The following is a 22,685-nucleotide window of genomic DNA, read 5'->3' on the forward strand; positions in this document are numbered from 1 at the left end:
GCGCGTCCGTGCTCACAGCAATAATGATCCATCAGATGGTGTGTATCCGCTGATGGCTGTATAAGCAAGAATGAGCCACCCACTGTAGACATTAAAGACATGCTGCAGCAGCAGCAACACCCAGGCCAGGTGTGTGTGTGTGTGTGTGTGTGTGTGTGTGTGTGTGTGTGTGTGTGTGTGTGTGTGTGTGTGTGTGTGTGTGTGTGTGTGTGTGTGTGTGTGTGTGTGTGTGTGTGTGTGTGTGTGTGCTGATGCCAGGCCAGGTGTTGTGAACAGATGAGTCATTAAGAATTAACCACCTCTGAGGTGGACTCCAGCAGATAAGACGGACTCCCTGTGTGTGTGTGTGTGTGTGTGTGTGTGTGTGTGTGTGTGTGTGTGTGTGTGTGTGTGTGTGTGTGTGTGTGTGTGTTGTGTGTGTGTGTGTGTGTGTGTGCGTGTGCGTGTGTGTGCCTGCGTGTGTATCTTGTGAATGAGCCTGCCGATAAGGACTTCTTATGTATTAGCTGGAACGTGTGTGTGTGTGTGTGTGTGTGTGTGTGTGTGTGTGTGTGTGTGTGTGTGTGTGTGTGTGTGTGTGTGTGTGTGTGTGTGTGTGTGTGTGTGTGTGTGTGTGTGTGTGTGTGTGTGTGTGCCTGCGTGTGTGTCTTGTGAATGAGCCTGCCGATAAGGACTTCTTATGTATTAGCAGGAACGTGTGTGTGTGTGTGTGTGTGTGTGTGTGTGTGTGTGTGTGTGTGTGTGTGTGTGTGTGTGTGTGTGTGTGTGTATGTGTGTGTGCGTGCGTGTATGAGAGAGAGAGAGAGAGAGAGAGAGAGAGAGAGAGACAGACAGACAGACAGACAGACAGACAGACAGACAGACAGACAGAGAGAGAGACAGAGAGAGAGACAGAGACTGAGACAGAGACAGAAACCGAGACAGAGAGAGATGAGGACATATCTACGTGTAATACAATATGAGTCTAAGTTTGCATACATGAACCCTCAAAAAGACTCCAAGTGCTTTGCTGAAACATAGCTTGCACACATGCTGCAGCAAACAATAAACACTACCCAACAACAATAGCCATTATTTAACTTCCCTTAACTCACTTGATACCAATGCCGCTTCAAACGCGTCATTTCGGATCCTAACGCTCCTTCCTAATGATGCATAAGCATGTCAGTTCCATTTTTATTGTGTGGGGTAAACATTACATCACATTACACTTAAGCTGACGCTTTTCATCCAAAGCGACTTACAGTTATTTAGGTAAAAGTATTGATTACAGGCCCTGATGTAATGCTGTGTTACATGTCTTGCTCAAGGGCACATCAACAATAGCCAGTGATTGGACTTCCCTTATCTCACTTGATACCAATGACGTTTCAAGCGCGCCATTTCGGATCCTAACGCTTGGTCTTAATGAAGCATAAGCACGTCAATTCTATTTTTTATGGTGTGGTTGTAACACAGGCATAGTTGTAGAATCCTCTGTGGCAGTTGAAAAACACCCAACATGCTGAAAATGCTCTGGCACAGCTGTATGGTTTGAAAATGGCATCTGATGGCTTAACGAGCATGCTCCCTGTACTGTACTGTATTTGTGTTCTATATTCCATGAATTCATGCTGATCAACAAATGAAGAACTCTTTTCCAAAATGAGATATATCCATTTCATAGATTGTTGGGAAATTGAATTTTTGTATTGGGCATTCCATTGAATTGCATTATGAAATGCATTTTATAGAGGTTTAAAAAGTATGTTCTCCAAACATTTGAATGGCAAGAATTCACACCTAGATGATAGGACTTCTTAACAGCAAATTACAATATTAAAGTGCAAAAAGTCAAAAATGGTGGATATAGCGTTTTGGAAAAGAGCTCTTCAAATGTAGTGTTTTCTAAAGAGAAAATATAAACTTGAACTTCAACCTGAAGCACAATAAATACATCTATACATCCACATACATCTACACATCTACTGTAGGCCTATATTTTAATATACATACATCTCTTTGTATGCTATTTTCTTTGCCTGTGGCGTGGGTAGCATGCGTGTGTGTGTGTGTGTGTGTGTGTGTGTGTGTGTGTGTGTGTGTGTGTGTGTGTGTGTGTGTGTGTGTGTGTGTGTGTGTGTGTGTGCGTGCGTGCGTGCACGGCACACAAGAGCGAAACCACAACAACAGGTCTCTGCTGACGTCAACATATATGTCAATACATGTTCCCAAGGGAACACGCAGCAGCAGCAAACCAACAGAAGCACACAACTGTGAAGGTGTTATATGTGATACACTCTCATTCAGTCTATCAGCATTTGCCTCAAAACACCTCTGTGTGTGTGTGTGTGCACGTGCATGCGTGCGTGCGTGTGTGTGTGTGTGTGTGTGTGTGTGTGTGTGTGTGTGTGTGTGTGTGTGTGTGTGTGTGTGTGTGTGTGTGTGTGTGTGTGTGTGTGTGTGTGGTAAAGACTAAAGGCTAGAATATGCTGTATAGGGTATGTGTGCATTTGCACATTTTGTGCACAAATGTGTCGCCATGCAACTTGGCTTGAGTTATCTGAATTGAACGCAAGGTAGGCTACACAAACATATGTGCGCAGGGTGTAATTGACAAAAACGCTAAGAGTGATCTTTGGTAAAATGGCTCAGGTCATTGACATTGAGAGACACAAAATGGTGTACATTTTTAAGGAGAGCCCCATTGTCTTAACCCTAGATGATGCCTCCAGTCAGGGCCGCTGACAGCTTTTGCTGGGCCCGGGACAAAGTAATCTGAAAGGGCCCTCTACCTAATACATACAATGTAAATGGGACCCAATTCTGGGCCCCCTATCTCCCTGGGCCCAGTACAACATACCCCTTTGTCCCCCCCCTTGTCGGCGGGCCTGCCTCCAGTAACCTGCATTACGTAGAGTGCTCAGGCAATTGTATGGCAAATATGTGCACTGACTTCACCCACTCCAGATATACCAGATATAGTACCTAGTATACAGGGAAGGCGACAGGGGCGGACGAACGGGTCACTTGTCCCGGAACCAGGGAGAGTGGGGGCCAATAATTGGTTCCTCGCCACATTCTAAGTATTGGGTTTGGGGCCTTTTCAGATGACTTTGTCCTGGGCCCGGCCAAAGCTGCCAGAGGCCCTGGTTGTATATATTGTATGGATGTACCTATATGTGATTAGAATGTGTAGACTCTGTCCCAATCCCTCTTTGCAGTGAAAAATTGAAAGCCCATTGGGAAACTCCAACTCCCATTATCATTGTGACACAGCACTCCACAGCACACAAGTGAACACTGCACACTGCACACAACGAAATTGCATTTATGCCTCACCCGTGCAAGGGGGCAGCCCTCAGTGGCGACCCATGGGGAGCAGTGTGGCGGCACGGTACCATGCTCAGGGTACCTCAGTCATGGGTGAGGATGGGGGAGAACACTGGTTGATTACACCCCCCACCAAACTGGTGGGTCAGGAGTCGAACCGGCATCCTCTGGGATGCAAGTCTGACGCCCTAACCGCTCACCCATGACTGCCCTAGTGGTGTGTATCGCCTGAAACAGATGAAGTAATGAGGGTATATACTCGTATACTTCTGCATTGGTGTGTTGTGCTGATAGAAATTGTGCTGAAATGCAGACTTTTCCATCTAACAAGTGTGTGCGCGGCGATTAGGATGTGTTGAATCTGTCAATGCACACTCCCTCATTGGCGTGAACTCAGTGGCAGACACATTTCAAGATGTCTGCTGAAGATAGGGCTACTTGGGGAAGAAAAAGAGAGGAGAGAGAGAGAGAGGGAGAGAGAGAGAGAGAGAGAGAGAGAGAGAGAGAGAGAGAGAGAGAGAGAGACAGACAGAAAGAGAGAGAGAGAGAGGCAGACAGAGACAGAGCGAGAGAGAAAATTAAAAAACACACTCTTCTATTCCATCTTCGTCTACAGAGATGTGGCAGAGCGGAGGTTGAATTTGTCGGGCTTCCCTCCCTGAGCAAAGACACATCTCTCTCTCAGCACTGATGGCGTGTGTGTGTGTGTGTGTGTGTGTGTGTGTGTGTGTGTGTGTGTGTGTGTGTGTGTGTGTGTGTGTGTGTGTGTGTGTGTGTGTGTGTGTGAGAGAGAGCCAAGACACAGCTCTCTCTCTCTCTCTCAGCACTGATGGGCCATTAATAATGCAAGCAAACTGGCAGAGAGCGGGTGTGTGTGTGTGTGTGTGTGTGTGTGTGTGTGTGTGTGTGTGTGTGTGTGTGTGTGTGTGTGTGTGTGTGTGTGTGTGTGTGGAGGCAGCTGGTGCTGCGTGTGTGTGTGTGTGTGTGTGTGTGCGTGCGTGCGTGTGTGTGCATGTGTGTGTGAAAGAGAGAGCGAGAATGTGTCTGCATGTGTGGAGAGAGCGGATGTGTGTGCATCTGTGTGGTAGAGAGAGAGAGAGAGAGAGAGAGAGAGAGAGAGAGAGAGAGAGAGAGAGAGAGAGAGAGAGAGAGAGAGGCAAATTTGCTGATTATTCAGCTTGACATTTTCGCAACTTTGCCTGATCAAAGTCAGCGAGGAGAAAAAAGGCTAAGATTTACCCGCACATCTTTTTAATGGCTAAATCTGACGCAGTGCTCGACTCGTTTGAATCTCATCTGTTTCCTTCTCCGGAGCAGAGACGCAGAGTTAATGCCTTGTGACTTTTTTGCCTGTTTTGCCTCATTTTACATAATGTGGTTGTAGGATTTGCCTCTTTTGTTAAAAATAAATTTTCATGGGTGTTTTGTGCCTTTATTTGGTAATGACAGTGAATGGTTGACAAGAAATGAGTGGGAGCAAGCAAGCGAGAGAGATACGGGGTAGAGGTTGGGAAGTGACCTTGGCCGGAGTCGAACCTGAGTCCCCAAAGGCACTGTTGCCCATATATGGCCAGGTGTACCAGGTGCATGTTGCGCCACAGCACCCCTACATTTTGCCTCATTTTGATGTGGTGGGAGGATTTGCCTCTTTTGTTAAAAGATATTTTGGTGGGCGTTTTGTGCCTATATTTGATAATGACAGTGAATGGTCGGGAAATGACCTTGGCCGGATTCGAACCTGGGTCCCCAAAGGCACTGTTGCCCATAAACAGCCGTCTCCAAAAGTGTTGTCGCCTATCCATCTGTTTGGAATAACAGCTAATAACCTGGCTTTCAATTAATCACTTGGCTTCAGAAGTCACTCATATGAAAGCTACAACCCTCCCGAATGAAGTTTTGTGTACAAAAATAAATTTCATGCACCAAAGAAAGATTGACCCTTTAATGAACACAGACAGGGCAGATTTTCACAAGACAAAAGTTTTGTCATCTATCAAATATAATGTGAAAATGAGAAGATAAGTCACTTCAAAACACTTCGAACACGCAGATCGGGTGTCATTCTTAATCACTGAATCACTCTCACCTCTTCAGAAAATCAACGTTGGCCTTAGGTGTATGTTTAGGGTCGTTGTAATCATGGAAAGCAACACAATGAAAAACAATGAAGTTCAATGAGAGATGGTGACATATTTGCTATTCGTAGATCAATACATTTTTAACTTCATGATTTAATCAATGATAAAAGCCCTCAAACACCTGCAGCATGCATGCAGCTCCTCATAATCCCTACCATGTTTCACTTTATGCACCATGTTTCTTTTTTCATATTCTGCCCTGTCCGTGTTCATTAAAGGGTCAATCTTTCTTTGGTGCATGAAATTTATTTTGTACATAAAACCTAATTCAAGAGGGTTGTACCTTTCATATGAGTGACTTCTGAAGCCAAGTGATTAATTGAAAGTCAGATTATTAGCAAATTAGTTATTCCAAACAGATGGATAGGCGACAACACATTTGGAGATGGTTGTATGGCCAGGTGTGTCACAGCATCCCCAGATTTTGCCTCATTTTGATGTGGTGGGAGGATTTGCCTGTTTTTGCCTTCCAGTCGCACGATCACATTTCCCCTTGTTGTGTGACAAATAACAGGATCACAGTGTTTCCCATACATTGAGGAAACTATGGCGGCCCGCCATAGTTTAAATTTGGCCGCCATAGTTTACGAAAATGTAAAAAAAAATTTTAAAAAAAAAAAAAAAATTTTTACTTTTTTTATTTTATTTTATTTTAACGATATCCGTTTTTGTTAAAAACGATTTGAATTACGATTTTGAATTTCCTTCGCATTTTCCTCCTGGAGTAGGTAAATACATCCTATAGGCCTAGACTCTGTATTGGTTAGATAAGTAGTCCCACGGTAACACAGAATGAGGGGAAAGCATTAGGAAGTGACCGTAAGGGTATTACGTAAGGGTTAACGTTCGGCGAGAAGGTCGCTACCGTGGAATAGCAGCACGACAGAGAGAATCTTTAGACCCCGACGCGGAGCGGAGGGGTCTTGTTCTCTCTGAAGTGCTGCTATTCCACAAAGCGACCGACTCGCCGAAAGTTAACCCGCTTATTATATGGATATACTTAAATGATTCACACATGCGGTGACATTTCTTTAGACCTATTTAATGTTAAGATTGTTGCTGCGCAAAACAAAACAGTGCCGTTGTGGAACACCGTTAGGCAACAGCTAGGTAGGCTAGCCAGGACAACAGGTGTTGTCTATCACAGCAGCTGATTAGAGTGACAAAAGACCGGACCCCCTGCGGAGTGATATGAAACATTCGCTTTAGCCACTGACTTGTAGGCCTATACAAGCCAGTGGCTTTAGCAGTGAACGTCTTGTTGCCATTGACAGCGGTAGCCAGGACAACGGGTGCTGTCTATCACAGCAGCTGATTAGAGTCTTGTTGAAAAGTCGCTTTAGCAGTGAAAAGTCTTGTTGCCATTGACAGCGGTCTGTTATAGACCAACCCGTCCGTTATCGAAAAATAACAGACGTCCGAACGTTGGGGAGCCCCGTTGAAATGAATGGAGCATTCGACAGATGACGTCACAACCATATAATAAAGTTGATTCATGTGTGCACACGTGTAACATCGGGTGAGTAACAGAACATGTGCGCAACGATGCGTTATGACACGCCGATATGCGAGGATCTTCGTCCAAATCGCTAGTCGCATGCATCATCGCTAACTGCGTTTACATCGCGTGCCGCGTGTAAGGGAAATGTTAGTTGTTGACATGTATGGAATTCACTTCAATTTGTGCTGTTTCTTGCTTCAGTTGTGGACAAAACGATTGGCCAAACTCACAATAGAAAGCCTTTGCTGTGCTACTGTCCCAGAGAGCTGAAAAAAAAAACCTTCATAGAAGAAGTCACACTTAACAGGGGTGTTAACCAATCCAATGAGTTCTCTCATTGCTCTCTCTCTCTCTCTCTCTCTCTCTCTCTCTCTCTCTCTCTCTCTCTCTCTCTCTCTCTCTCTCTCTCTCTCTCTCTCTCTCTCTCTCTCTCTCTCTCTCTCATAGTAGCCTACTATCTACTATTTACCCATAACAATTGGTGAATTTCTGAGCCCTTTTTAATTTGTAGCCTATACCACTGAAGGCATGATAATGCTTCATCATATTTTAGAAATAGGGCCTATGTGCCTTTTATATACCAAATGTTTATCATTTTGAAATTGTTTCAGTTGTTTATGACTTGTGTATGACTGAAATTATCTCTGCATACTATCAGTGCTGCATTGCTTTGTAAAGATAGGCTATTCACAAGTCACAAAGTGCCAAACACACTTTAAAAACACACTGAAAAGATACGGCCATAGTAACCTACTGAAAACATTTTGTTCATAATAATGGTGATTAATAAATGGTGGTCTTAGATGTTCATACTGACATCCTTGAATTTGACTTGGTAGATCGCGGCAGACCTTCAACTTCAAAAGTAGATCTTGGTTAAAAAAAGGTTGGGCACCCCTGCTATAGAGAGAACCACAAGTGCTTGAAAGACAGGGATCAAAAGCCTAGTCAAGTTGTTGTAGTTTACTTGGGTTTGGGAGCAATATAAAAAACCTTCAGAGAAGGGACAGTTGGGATGAGTTTACTAACACTCCCTAGGCTTTGTTTTACAGTTGTAATGCGTTTGGTGACAGACCTTCATTGACACAGCAGAGGAGACATCGGGCTGCATATAGAAATTAATGTGTAATGAATGTGAATATAGACATAAATGTGTAATATGTTGTTCAGCCCTTTTAATGGGAGGAATTTGGAAAAAACTGGCCCTGTGACCAGCACCCCTCATGTAGAATGTGTACGCCTACAGATATGTGTGGGGGAAAAGGCATAGCCTACCCTCTAAGACCCTTTTTGTCTATGCGTTAACAATTTCACAGTGCTCTTAAATTCTTATCTCTGCTCCTATTTTGTTTTATTATTGTTTCCCAGACCCCTGCATGAGGGAGGAATGAAACTGTGTTGTAAACAGAAATTATTCACTGTACTGCATTTTTTGACAATGACAATGTACTACTATTATACAAGTCATGGGTAAAATCTTATGTAGCCTTATTTCTCAAAATATAAATGGCTGAAATATAGGCCCAGGCCAACAGTTTCTCCATGCGCCAATGTCATACTGTAGTCATTGTTTTGCCGTTTTGCATTTACGCTGCAAGAATACAACCCCCCCCCCCCCCCCAAAAAAAGGCCCGTGTGAAAAACCCCCCCCCCCCCCCCCCCCCCCCCCCCCCCCCCCCCCCCCCCCCCCCCCCCCCCCGGACAAAATAAACCCTGGCTGCCCCCATAGTTTCCAAAATTTCTGTGGGAAACACTGGGATCGTCGTCTTATCTTGGAGCTGATAAGAAGAAAACACTGTTTCACTGAGCCTTGACTATTTTGCATACAGTATGCCAGCAAAAAATACAAAAATGTGGGCGTGAGCGTGTGCGTGTGCATGTGTGTGTTTGTGTGCACACGTGTGTGCGTGGGTGTGTGCGTGTGTGTCTGTGACCGTGCTTCAACATCCACATGAAAGGATAGGTCATTACAATCTCTTCTCCCCCTGTGCTCTGATCACGCTCACACACGCGCACACACACACACAAGCAAACACACACACACACACAAACAATATCTAAAAAACATCAATGAAGCAACCCGTTTCCCGTAGCAACTGCAGCCCATAATAATGTGGCGTGTCCTTTAGACTGTGAAGAGCATCGTCTGATCTGAACAACAACGCTTTCATCCGGCGGTCGTTATCACCAGGCGCAGGAATAACACCCTTAAGGCTATCAGTTGAAATATTGGCTGTTTATGAAGGACACTTAGTTGGACTGGGTATCCATACAGGCTTTGTTCAGATGTAAACAAGCGCTTGCTCTCCTCTCTGCCCCCCCCTCTAGGTCTGTCTCTCATCAAATTGGAGTTTTGAGGACTCTCTCTCTCATTAACTCTATCTTTCTCTTACCCCTTTCTCTCTCTTTCTCTTTCTCCTTATCGCATCCGCCTTTCACACTCTCCTCTCTTCTCATCTCACCTCCCTCTGTTGCTCTCTCTCTCTCATTCAATCGCTCTCTTTTATTTTTCTTACACGGTCTAATTGGGAAGCTTACACATTTCTCCACCAAGAGTCTGAGGTAAAGAAAGAGAGAGAGAGAGAGAGAGAGAGAGAGAGAGAGAGAGAGAGAGAGAGAGAGAGAGAGAGAGGAGAGAGAGAGAGAGAGAGAGAGAGAGAGAGAGAGAGAGAGAGAGAGAGAGAGAGAGAGAGAGAGAGAGAGAGAGAGAGAAGAAGGTAGCTAGTTTAATCATCGGCCTCTTTTGTGCATCTTCATTTTTCATCCCTAATTGCCTCTTCTGTTCCCAGTAAACATGCCCATTACCCCCAGGGCCTCACACACACACACACACACACACACACACACACACACACACACACACACACACACACACACACACACACACCCATTACCTCCAGGGCCTGATCAGGATAAAACAGACGACAAGACACAGCCCAGCACACACACACACACACACACACACACACACACACACACACACACACACACACACACACACACACACACACACACACACACACACACACACACACACACACACACAAAGGCCCTAGCATGGCCCAGCGTGCCACAACATGAAAACGTTACACAGGGGCACAGCTGTCTGGACACCACAGGTCAGGTCAAACACACACACACACACACACACACACACACACACACACACACACACACACACACACACACACACACACACACACACACACACACACACGTCTGGACACTGCCGCTCATGTCTACAGGAGAAAGAGGGTACATGTGGGGCTTTTAGATTTCACATGTGAGAGTGAAGTGAAAGCCCACCTGGGAAACTCCCATTGTCATTGTGACACAGCACTCCACAGCACACAGTGCTCAGTGCACACAACAAAATTTAATTTATGCCTGACCTGTGCTAGTGGGCAGCCCGAAACGGTAGGATGGTATACCATGCTCAGGCTACCTCTGTCATGGAAGAGGATAGGGGAGAGCACTTGTTATTAACTCTCCCCACCAACCTGGTGGGTGAGTCAAACCGCCAACCTTTGGGCTACAAGTCTGACACCCTAACCAGTTACCCATGACTGCCCCGCATACACATGCATATACACACACTTTACAACATCAGAAATACAAACACAAACACAGAAGCACAGATCCATATACTGTACATAGCCACACACAACTGCAGAGAGAGAGAGAGAGAGAGAGAGAGAGAGAGAGAGAGAGAGAGAGAGAGAGAGAGAGAGAGAGAGAGAGAGAGAGAGAGAGAGAGAGAGAGAGAGAGACATGTATTGCACTGAGCAAGATATTTTGTACGCTTCATGCCTGCTTTGGGATTAGAATGGAGAGGAGCACTGACAAGATGTTGGTTCCCATGTGAAATCATGATTGCAATAGGGTTAATGAAAAAGCTCGTACAGCTGGCGCGCACACACACACACACACACACACACACCGCTACATACTGGTGGTTAAGGTCTTTGCTACTGTATGTCAATATATAGAGCAGCACAGTCCAGGTCATCACAGTATTGGGCCGATGCTGTTTTATGATGATGTAGGCATTGCCCAGCGGAAAATATTGATAAGCATTTAGTGGATTGAAAAACAATATACACGTCCGACGATATAGCAATCAACCGAGGAGCGGGCAACAATCACTGAGGGGGGCGATACTTTCAGAATGCTTTTCCAATGGAATACTCCGAGACGTATACTGACAATATTAAATTTTTCAAAACAGATTTGCCATGTTATATTAAGGGCTTTTTAATATTTTTTCTCAGATCTCAGCTCAGCCTCTGCTCTTTCCTCCCTTTTTTGGACTGACAATATTCCGTTTGAAACTGGAATACTGTGTGCATGTAGCTATTTCTCATTATTTTTTTCTTCAGGTATACTGTAGCACTTTTATGGAAGGTGAGCATTGAGATATTACGGTTGCATGAACGGCAGCCTATCTGTTAAATCATTCACCAAGCAAAATTAACTCTACATGAATTTGATTTTAAGAGGACTGGAGCTCAGCCCAGGAAGATGAATAAACTGCTAAGGCACGAGCTAATGGGGCTCTTTTAATAAAATAAAATAATGATGAGCCCTAAAATTCTGAAACGAAGGTACTGTCTCATACTGCATGGCTTTTTTATTTTGGGGTTTTTCTTGCCTTTATTGGACATGACAGTATTAGAGGAAACAGGAAAGTAATGGCAGAGAGCAACAGAGTCTCACCCCAACTCGACAATTTCCGACCACCAATGAACAGACGGCAACTGTCGACGTCGTTGGCATACCTGCCACGTCGCATGTTGATGAGATCGCCTAAACCTAGACCTTTCACTAACCCTAACCATCAGTGAACTTAAGCTGCCACAAGGGTGCGTTTTTGAGGCACATTATTTTTTGACGTCAAGAGAATACCTTAGACGCCAGAAGTTGCTGTCTGGTCAAAGGTAGTCAGAAATTGATGAGTTGGGATGATGCACTATAGCAGAGAGAGATAGGGCAGGAACAGGAAAAAGCTTGGGACGGAGCTGAACCCGGGTCTCCGGCCTGTCAGTGCCCAAGCCATTTCAGCCAAGGCCCCGACCACATTGCGTGGCTACTCGAATGGTATAGTGCATCTGAGGTTTAGACTTTAATTTTACGGTTTGGGAGCCAATGTATGGGAGGCAAAACATATTTTTACGTGACTTGGTAGTGAATGTGTTAAGTAGAGGGGCCTATCAGATGACTTTGTCCTGGATCCAGCCAAGGTTGTCAACAGCCCTTCTGTCCCGCATTGCACAGGCCGACATTGGCAGAGTGAATGCCCCCCCCCCCATTCCTGCGGTCGCGTAGCAGGACTAATCAGGATCAGTCACATCATCGTCCGTGTGATTTAATGACCCTCGGAAATGATGATGATGATGAGGAGGATGTCCATCCGCCAAACCCTCACCTACCCTTCCCCTCACACTCGTATACCTTAGCAGACAGTGACAGCAAAAAATATGAAGTAAGACCTAGAATGATGAAGTAGCACCATTCAATAGATGATGATGATTGATGATGATGATGATGAGGAGGAGGAGGAGGAGAGAGGATGATGATAATGATATCTGAATGATAACCCCTCAGTTGTCATGCAGTTGTCGGTCAATCTGGAGTGCATTTCTTGAAACCATACTTGCTTAATACATTAGCTACTTTATTGTTTGCAAACTAATATTCCATTGGCAACTATACCCAAGTTGCTAAGTGACTAACAGCTATGCTGTTGAGAACCACAACCATGATCTGGCTTTATTTCATTCAGATTCAGATTCAGAAAACTTTATGAATCCCATCAGTGGGCAATTAAGTTTGCAATCCCAGTCTCCATCAATCAGCAATTTTATTTTATTTTATTCTATTTTATTCGGCAATTTGACAGGTAATCAAGGTCTTCTGAAATATCTGGGCAAGTAGAGGCTTTGGAATATCTGGCACTGGGGTGCATTTCTCCAAAGAGAAGTTGTTAGCCTGTTAGCAACTTCGGTAGTTTCCAATGGAAAAATGCATTGAAAACAACAAAGTAGCTAATGTAGTAAGCAACTTTGGTTTTGAGAAATGCGCCCCTGGATTGTAGCTTCTGAATCCAGGTTGCCCATCATTGATGATGAGGAGAAGGAGAAGGAGGACGAGGAGGAGGAGGAGGAGGAGGAGAAGGAGGACGAGGAGGAGGAGGAGGAGAAGGAGGAGGAGGAGGAGGAGGAGGATGAAAATGATGATGTCAGTTTGACAACCCCTCAGTTTCCCTGACACAGTTGTCTTCAGCCAAACAAACGCTGATGATGGTTTGGGGGGAAAAGAATCAATATTTCAGGACTGAAGAGGAAATACTGCATGAGGAGATGAAAGGACACAAACAAGGGTATAGCAGATTGAAGTGTGTGGAAGAGTGTGTGTGTGTGTTTTCCGAAAACGAGAACATGTCTGCCTCAGACAGTGGAAGGAATTGTTTTTGTATAGAGCAGGACAGTCCGTTGTTTGGATGAAATAAGCTAGAGGTGGATTTTTGAATCTTGATTTGCATAGGTCCCAAAAAAAACGAGCCATGGAAAGAGTTAGGCTAATCCCACTGACCTCTGTGTTCCATTTTTACAAAGATGGCGGCTCATGGAGACTTTGACACTGAAATTGCCCTTGACATAGTTCCAAAATAGTTCCAAGAAGTGAGCATTAACCATACAGTTAACGATGTATAATGTTCATTGCGTACATTTTGTACATTACCTAGGCCTACATGTATTACGTGTATTATGTGTATTACGTTAACAATGTCTTCTTGTTAAACCTATAGTCACTCATTTTCTTTTGTTTAAGGCGTCAACGTTTTTTTTTTCCTTTAGCCTACCTGACATGTTTCAATGGTGTAACTTCTGACATGCCAGGTAAAGAGAAAAAAAAACATTACAACAAAACAGAATTAATGACTCGGACTCACTAACGTGCCACACAGGCACCCACCACAGGAGTCCTCAGGTAGCCTGCTGATGGTGACACTTAGACACATTTTAAATATTTAAAAAGACAAGAGGAGGAAGGTGAGAGCAGCCATTTGCGAAGCGATAATGGGGGTAGGAGCAGGATATGGGATGGAGGTGTGTGTGTGTGTGTGTGTGTGTGTGTGTGTGTGTGTGTGTGTGTGTGTGTGTGTGTGTGTGTGTGTGTGTGTGTGTGTGTGTGTGTGTGTGTGTTGAAGATGTAGTCATATCCCTTCATTAAAGATTCAGCTGGAGAACAGGTGTGCCTGCCAAGAAGAGTGTGTGTGTGTGTGTGTGTGTGTGTGTGTGTGTGTGTGTGGGGGGGGGGGGGCAGAGCAGAGCAGAGCAGAGCTTCACAGGGTGGCATCAGGAGGATGAGAACTGACGACCCAACAATTACAGTTCACTCTTTTACGAAAAACAAGAACATCTCTTTTTGTATAGAGCAATAGGACAGTCAGTTGTTTGGATGAAGTTAGAAGCTAGAGGTGGATTCTTGAATACTACTGTAGAAAAAAAGTTTAAAAAGTCAGAAAGACATCTGACGCGTGCTACTTTATTCATTAATTTTTCAAGTTTGAGTTTATTCATCGGCAAAGCTAAGCACCCAGTGTAGTGCATTAGAAGGTGTTGAGCACACTTCCTGATCTTTCTACGTTCAGAGGTCGTTTCTTTCCACTCTGTTAGTCAAAACTACCAATAATGAGTCTCTCTCTCTCTCTGGATGGGCTTGTAATCAGCAACAGTCCCAAGGTTATTCATTAAGCAGGGAATAAAATTGGTCTGTCACTTTGGTGCAGCTCTGCCTGTTTTCCTTCCTTTCTTTCTTTCAGTATTTTTTTATTATTTTTTCATTTTCTTTCTTTCCGCGTACATTGCGTTGTCATTGTAACCTTGTGATTTGTAAGGGAGATATTGCACACATTCTGTAAAAAAAAACTGCATCTTGCTTTTCCATGCAGAGAAAAAAAAGAATAATAGAAAGCACAATAACAGCACATTCTCTTTTTTTTTGTACTCCCTTTTTTTGTGTTGTTGTTTTTCTGCTCTGTCAGTGCGTCTCAACAGGACTGATATATTCATCTCACAATTCTGCTGTATTGCAATTGAATGACGTGCTATGTATCTGTTGCGAGTTCAGTAAGACGGGGGCACACACACAGACAACTCTAGCATCTGTCTGGCTGTCAAATCTCTATGTATAGTTGATAGGTCTCATCACACGTTCTGCTGGCACGAAGGGAAACAGATTTCACTAGAAACGGCAGGAAAAAAGATGTCTTGTCTATTAAAAAGTGTGTGTGTGTGTGTGTGTATGTGTAAGAGAGAGAGAGAGAGAGAGAGAGAGAGAGAGGAGAGAGAGCAACAGAGAGAGGGAGAGAGAGAGAGTAATTGTGCGGGTGTGAGAGCATGTGAGCATATGTGCATGTGTGCGTTTGCGTGCGTCTGTGCGTCCCTGCGCACAAGCAATCTGTTAAGGCTACAGCTGAATATGAGGTCTGACAGCTGACTTTGACAGCATGTTCGAGAGTGTGATACTAGTTTGTTTGACACCCAAAACAAAACGGCAGCGCTGTAGGCAATTAAGTGCAATTCACTAAAAGAAGCTATGATGGGGCGACACCGCGCGAGCCTGTCATTTGAAAATGCTTCTGACGTGTGCTAATATGCATTGCAGTGCAGTATGGCACATATGGAATTATGGGTGCAGTCGTCGAAAAGCAGCAGACCATTCTCAACCGCACGCACACGCAAGCATGCACGCACACGCACACGCACACGCACACACTTCAGGAATGAGTCATTCTCGGATGCATAACTGAGTCCAAACTTGATGGGTTTATCTTTCTTGATGTATTTTTTTCATCCATTTACAACATTTAGAAGTCCGTATATTGTACATTGTATACAATAAAAAAAGTTCAGGAGAAGCAAAACAAATCCGGTGTCAGCCGGTGGAATTTCGCCCTTGAGGGCCTATTCAGATCAGCACACAGCCCGTCCATTCCCCATTCTCCATTCTGATTTTCAACATTTTGTTTCACAATAGGTTGTCAAGGGCAGCAGATCTGCTGGATAGAATGAGGAGGGTGTGTGTGTGTGTGTGTGTGTGTGTCCATGCGTGTAGGCATGTGTGTGTGGCAGGCGGTCTGCTGAGGAGGAGGGGCAGGGTGGTGTGGGGGGCGACTGTGTGTGTGTGTGTGTGTGTGTGTGTGTGTGTGTGTGTGTGTGTGTGTGTGTGTGTCCATGCGTGCATGTGTGTGTGTGTTTGTTTGTACGTGTATGTGTGATGGTGTGGCAGGCGACCCGCTGAGGAGTGTGATGTAGAGTGCGTGCGTGCGTGCGTGCGTGCGTGCGTGCGTGCGTGCGTGTCAGGCGAGGGCAGAGGGCGCAGGTGGAGAATGAATGAAGAAACCTGACAGAGTTCTTCACGCCTGCTGAGAGATGAAACGGCACTGAGCCTGTGTGTGTGCGTGTTTGTGTACGCGTGCTTGCGCACATGCGTGTGTGCGTGTGTGCGTGCAGGTTATAGAGAGGGAGAGAAAGAAAGCTCTTTTTGTGAGTCTGTCTGTGTGAGCTGTTTTTTTCAGTGATGTGTGGGTGTGTGTGAGTAGGTGTGTGTGTGTGTGTGTGTTTGTGTGCTACAGTATATGTGTTTGGAAGCTGTGTGTGTGTGTGTGTGCGTGTGTGCGTGCGTGCGTACGTGTGCGCGTGTGTGTAGTCTACCATTTCCCAGTCTACTGAGGCCCACCTATCAGAACTCATTCACCTGTAAATCCAACGAAGCCTCACTTGAGCTGCAGATAAGTGTGTGTGTGTGTGTGTGTGTGTGTGTGTGTGTCTGCAGATAAGAGCTCTTCTGGCTGTCGACACCACGAGAAATCCCTCACGCTGCCACAACCGTTACAGCAGAAAAATGAACACCTACCTCTTTACTAGCCCAGTCAAATCCAACCCCTCTCTACACTACACTAGGGTTGCCAACCGTCCCTTGAAATACGGAATCGTCTCGTATTTGGAAACAAAAAGTACGGGTTCCGTATTGAGCTGAAACAGGACGCAATTTGTCCCACATTGCTATGAGAATCAACACGTTTACAAAATGTCAATGAATAAATACATGCCGCTAGGGGTGTCACAGCATGAGAATTTAACCTCACGGTTATTGTGTGACCAACATTATCACGGTTTTCTGTATTATCGCGGTAATTTTGAAACGTTGTGTTGAATGTGTTTAGAAAGCATCCTACACAAAATTCCAAAAATTTGCAAGGAGTGCTAAAGACATAACCATGTCAAAATCCCATGTTTAAAGGGCATAATACATGAATTGCTGGTCATTCTGAAGTTACGAGAAGGAAATGGTCACAGGTTGTAGAAAAGATTTGGTTCAGCAATTCACTATGATACCAGCTTTGACATGAGGTGATAGGCAACAAAGTGTGCCTCTGTGGCAACATCAGCAGAGTTGGATGAGAAGTTGGAAAGCCTCACAGTGTCACGGTGTACAGTACGGTTATCCAGTACGATACAGTATTTTTAAAATTTCAAGCAGTAATTATTATTGTCAGCAGTTTAACAGTCAACAGTCGGCTTTCACCCAGTCTAGCTGTATCCTACTGGAGGAGTTGCAAACAAAAATAAGAAATGAGGTTAACCATGGCAAGAACAGTAGTACCACAGCCCACAAATGGACTACAATGAATTCCAGTGGAACTAGTATGTAAGTAAGTAGAGTACCGGTAGATCCACTTTTACAGACAAATTCGTATGCTTCCTCAGAGAAACAGCCAAAGGGGCCACAAACACTGTCCTGTGTGTCATCAACAGTTCTAATCTGGTGGGCAGAAAAGGACTACAGGACTCCTACAACAACATTAACAACATGTAACAACATGTAACTGTACGTGTGTGTGTGTGTGTGTGTGTGTGTGTGTGTGTGTGTGTGTGTGTGTGTGTGTGTAGTGCTGGGTCACTGTACAGTATGAGAAGGCACATTTTATATGCAGGGTAGCAGAGAGAGGGATCAATACGTATTGATGACCCAGTGCTGATGATACTCAAGGCCCAGGTCAGAACACTGCTGCTGCTGCTGGAAGTGGTGGTGTGCAAGTCAGGGACAGATGTAGACAGCACACTTGCACAGACGCATCCTCTCTCTCTCACTCTCTCTCTCAGACACACACACACACACACACACACACTTTCACAGATGGGATTTCTTTTTGTGTATGTGTGTGTGTCCATGAGAGACAGACATAGACGTAAAGAGAAAATATCTCAGTGAGCCTTATGTGCACATACTGTATGAACTTTGTGTGTGTGTGTGTGTGTGTGTGTGTGTGTGTGTGTGTGTGTGTGTGTGTGTGTGTGTGTGTGTGTGTGTGTGTGTGTGTGTGTGTGTGTGTGTGTGTGTGTGTGTGTGTGTGTGAGTGAGCATGTGTGTGCGCACGCATGTGTGAGTGCATGCATATGCATCAAAAAAATTGAATTCCAATTTGGTCATGTGTTGCTATTTCATATAAAAACACCAATGGCCGACAGTCACCATACAATCATGTCTACATCTTCCACTTGCTTTATGTAATCTAAGCTCTCGGATTTATGCAAACAGTTCTTAAGCTCATTTTCTTCCGGTGCGGCTAGCAGGCTGAATTCTACGAATGAAGTAAGTAAGCATCTAGAATCCCAAACACCCCCACCCACCTCCTCTCTCACTCTCCCTCACTCTATCTCACACACACGCACGCACGCACGCACGCACGCACACACGCACACACGCACACGCACACACACACACACACACTCCTGTTCTTGTGTGATTTCAGACCAATTCGGAGCCAGTCATTTCTGCTTGAGCAACTCCTCTCCTCTCCTCTCCTCTCCTCTCCTCTCAGAGGCAGGGCAGGCCAGGCGGGCTGGTACTGTAACAGCATGGCAGTGAAGCGTAGCCTGTAGGCCATAGCAGAGGCAGGCCTGTCACAACCAGCCAAGCAAACTAGGCAATCGCCCAGGGCCCGCAGCTGAAAAGGGGGGCCCTGGTAATGACTTGTTATGTAGGCTACTTGTATTTAAATCACAGCAATGACAGCTTCCTAAATTCCAGTTTTAAAAAGAAAAAAAAAATGTGCACATCTGTCTCAAAATGGGTACTAGCAAAGTCAAAAAATAGAAAATCGGGTACAAATAATACATAGCCTTGAAGGGTATGCTGCCCGAAACGCCACATTAAAATAAATGGGAGCTTGGTGTTGCAGACTTCATTTTTGCTATTTTTTAACTTCTTAAATTCACTAATCAAGAAGGGCAATGACACTGCTATTGGAGTCTCTCTTAAAGGGGGGCCCTCCCATAGGCCTATAGTTTGAAGAGAGGAAAGGGGCCCCAACCGCCTCTTTTCCTAGGGCCCCCAAACACCTTGGTACAACCCTGGGCAGAAAGAGACAGCGATATGGCCAGTCTATATGCTTATTTCTGGAGGATGACTGGAGGCCTCTATGCTATAGCAGAGAGAGAGAGAGGGGAATATATGCACAGGCTATAAAAAAGAATAGAATAGAATAGAATAGAATAGAATAGAATAGAATAGAATAGAATAAAACATAATAGAATAGAATAGAAAAGAATAGAATAGACCATCATAGAATAGAATAGAACAGATATTCTAATCAGCTCTAATCTCTTCCCAGCATATATAGCCTACATACTAGTATGTGCTTATTGAATCTATTCCCAGCATATATAGCCTACATACTAGTATGTGCTTATTGCTGGAGGCCAGTGTACCATGCCATCCGCCATACCTCCAGATAGGTTATGTGGTCTCATTATCATACAGCCTTGTCCTATAACTGTAGCTGTCACTGAAAATAGCACCACTGCCTCAATGTGTTGCCTTGGTATGTAGAGAAATGTAGCCTATACACAGAGACCTAAAATTAGGCGCGCATTAGGCTATATTATGGTAGATTTCAAAACAATAATTTGAAGGGCAATTTTAATATTACAGTTTTGTTGTCAAAATGGCATTTCATTCCATTATTTTGGAATTTAAAAACTAATAATAATATGAAATGAAATAAAAAATAAACAAAAAGAAAACATTGGAAGTTTTAGGGGTGTAGGCTAAAGGTGATGGCTAATGGCCGTATGGGGGTTATCATGAATTCTTAGTTTCTTCCATGCAGGAGAATGCAGCCTATTATCCTGGATTTTATGGTGTCATTATCTACTGACAAAGCAGTCAAGATTGTAATTTTGCCTCCTCAGTGATCACCCATCTCCCCACCAGCACCTCTGCCACACACACACACACACACACACACACACACACACACACACACACACACACACACACACACACACACACACACACACACACACACACACACACACACACACACACTGAGAGATGTTCTGCCAGCCTAATTGACGACGGGTCACTCCTAAATCCATTACTTAATATTAGTGTCGGGTGTGGCTGTAGGATATTTCCACATTAACATATCCAGTCCCGTGCAACATGCATCCATTAGGGCCTAATCAGAATCTGACAAGCAGATATATCACCTCGTGGATATAATTACCAATAGAGCACTAAATTATTTGCGAACTATTTCTCAGATAACACACGTTTCAGTGCGTCCTGATAAATAACTTGAAGCCTATGCTACTAATAGCCCTTCCCAACTTCAATATTTTTTCAATATTCAGAAACTGAAGTTGTTCTACATCATGAGACTACAAAGTCACATGCATCCTTGGATGCCTACATTACGCTTCATTCTATCCTCATCTGGTCGCGGCTTTTAAGCCTTTGGACATGTCTGACAAAACGTGTCCGAACACAATGTTGAAAACGAGCCTATTTTAGTGCGTAAAACACTAACCAGCGCGATACGTGATTCGGTGGTGCGCTATCTTGCACCGCTCATATAACCCTTATCCTCATCCCCTGATGACAGGCACTCGCAGGCAGTGAGGTGGGCTAAATGCCACAACCGTAGCCCGCGAGCTCGCATCTTAGTAGCAATGCTTATTGGTAAACAAACAATCTGGTTGTGTCGGAGGAGTAGCTTGGAAAATGGCCAACTCACGTCTCTGAAGCGATTCCAGTGTTTAATCTTGCGACTGTATTGTGAGATGGTTGACAACCATTGCTCATCCTCCATAAAATTCCCTGCATTTTCAGCCTCCTTCCCCGTCTTTGCATCCGACCGCGCCGTGGACACCAACGCCAGGAGTGGCACCAGTAGGTACGCGAAATTTCTCATTCCGACCGTTGATAACAGCGAGCTAGCTCAGAAGATTTTTTTATCTGTTAACACCCTCCTCCGATTACAACGTTGTCTTCTCCACGACCTTAGCAAGTCCGTGCTCGTTGCTACCTGATAACTGAGCTATCACTCCCAGGCGCACCGTAGGAGGAGAAGGCGAGGGGGAGGCGGAGTGGACGAGCGAGCGGAGAGAGAGAGAGAGAGAGAGAGAGAGAGAGAGAGAGAGAGAGAGAGAGAGAGAGAGAGAGAGAGACTGCCGGCAAATATCCTGCGTCAAGAAAGGCACTTGACAATGACAACCAAAGCGCTGGTAACTGCTTAGTTTAATTTCCCACTTCTGTCCCCTTCTCAAAAATTCTCACTTTTGGCCAGTCACCTCGGCAATAGACCCGGCGAATTTCAATACAGCAGTTTCCCTTTGGTGCTGAATAACTACACCACCATCAATCATTTATCGCCTGGAAAGGTGCCTCAGCAACCTTGTTGAAATAAATATCAAGTGCAGCCTGTTCACAGGCTACAACGCTATTCCGTTTCGATTCGTGGTGCCAAGACTGTTAGGCTACCTTGGTGAAGGTCTTTTTGGATACAGGTAACTTTGATTTGTTCACCACTGCCCTCACACACACATACAACAGGCGTTGACACGTTCGGCACGAGATCTCCGGAAAAAAAGGTAGGATTTACAGGTTTGGGCATCTTGCCAAGCTCGAGCGCCGATGTGTGGGTACGCGACACAGGCCCCTGGCTGCCGACAGCACAGCGGCGTTATTAATAACGGCCATAAATCAGGGAATAATCGCGAGCTCGAGTCCAGGCAAGAAACCCAAGGACCGTTAGACAGCAGTGAGGATGAAAGTGTAGATCTCTCGTCACGTGCCACATCCTTTGTTGGGTGCCACCGAGGGCTAGTGAACGGAGTGACCGTTAGGGATGACAAACCCCATTTCAATTATTCAAGTCACTGGTCATCAGTGCGCAGTCACATTTAACACATTTCCAACACCCACTGATTCAGAATCTAATCCAGCCATGTAAAAGATTGTTTGCTTAATAATTGACATCATTAAGATTTAAATAAAGCACAAGAAATGATCAATGTATTTTTTTTATTATTATTCATAGGCCTATTCATACGATGAAATGAAATGTGATGGGTAGCCTATTTTCCTTGAGTCCTCTTTGCAATGTCTTGTCCCAGGTACCAGCACAGCTCCACCCCTGGACTGAAACACAAGAGCACAACAAGAAGAGTAGGCCTAATTGCATAACATTACACTAAGCTGACACATTTATCGGAAGCGAACAGTTATTACATGGTACATTCTTTGTCTGGATACACAAGTCCACAAAGACAACCCATTATACCACGCATTTCATTACCCTACGCAGACAGTGTCACAGTGACTTAATTACAGTATTTCAGGATATTAATATTCTATTGAACCATGTAGAGCCTTGCTCA

The 22,685-nt window shown here is 44.6% G+C and overlaps 1 protein-coding gene across 1 annotated transcript in view; it reads right to left on the reverse strand.

Annotated features, from left to right (window-relative positions):
• Positions 1-22,005, reverse strand: part of LOC134467629 (testican-2-like) — a 99,588-nt gene extending 77,583 nt beyond the window's left edge. The window contains exons 1-2 of the mRNA XM_063221467.1: positions 21,908-22,005; positions 21,041-21,239 (exon numbers count right to left, since the gene is read on the reverse strand). Of these exons, the coding sequence (XP_063077537.1) occupies positions 21,041-21,239; positions 21,908-22,005 (297 nt within the window). The remainder of the gene's footprint in view (positions 1-21,040; positions 21,240-21,907) is intronic.
• Between the last annotated feature and the right edge of the window lie 680 nt (positions 22,006-22,685).

This window comes from Engraulis encrasicolus, chromosome 17 (genome assembly GCF_034702125.1).
Source record: "Engraulis encrasicolus isolate BLACKSEA-1 chromosome 17, IST_EnEncr_1.0, whole genome shotgun sequence".
NCBI lineage: Eukaryota > Metazoa > Chordata > Actinopteri > Clupeiformes > Engraulidae > Engraulis > Engraulis encrasicolus.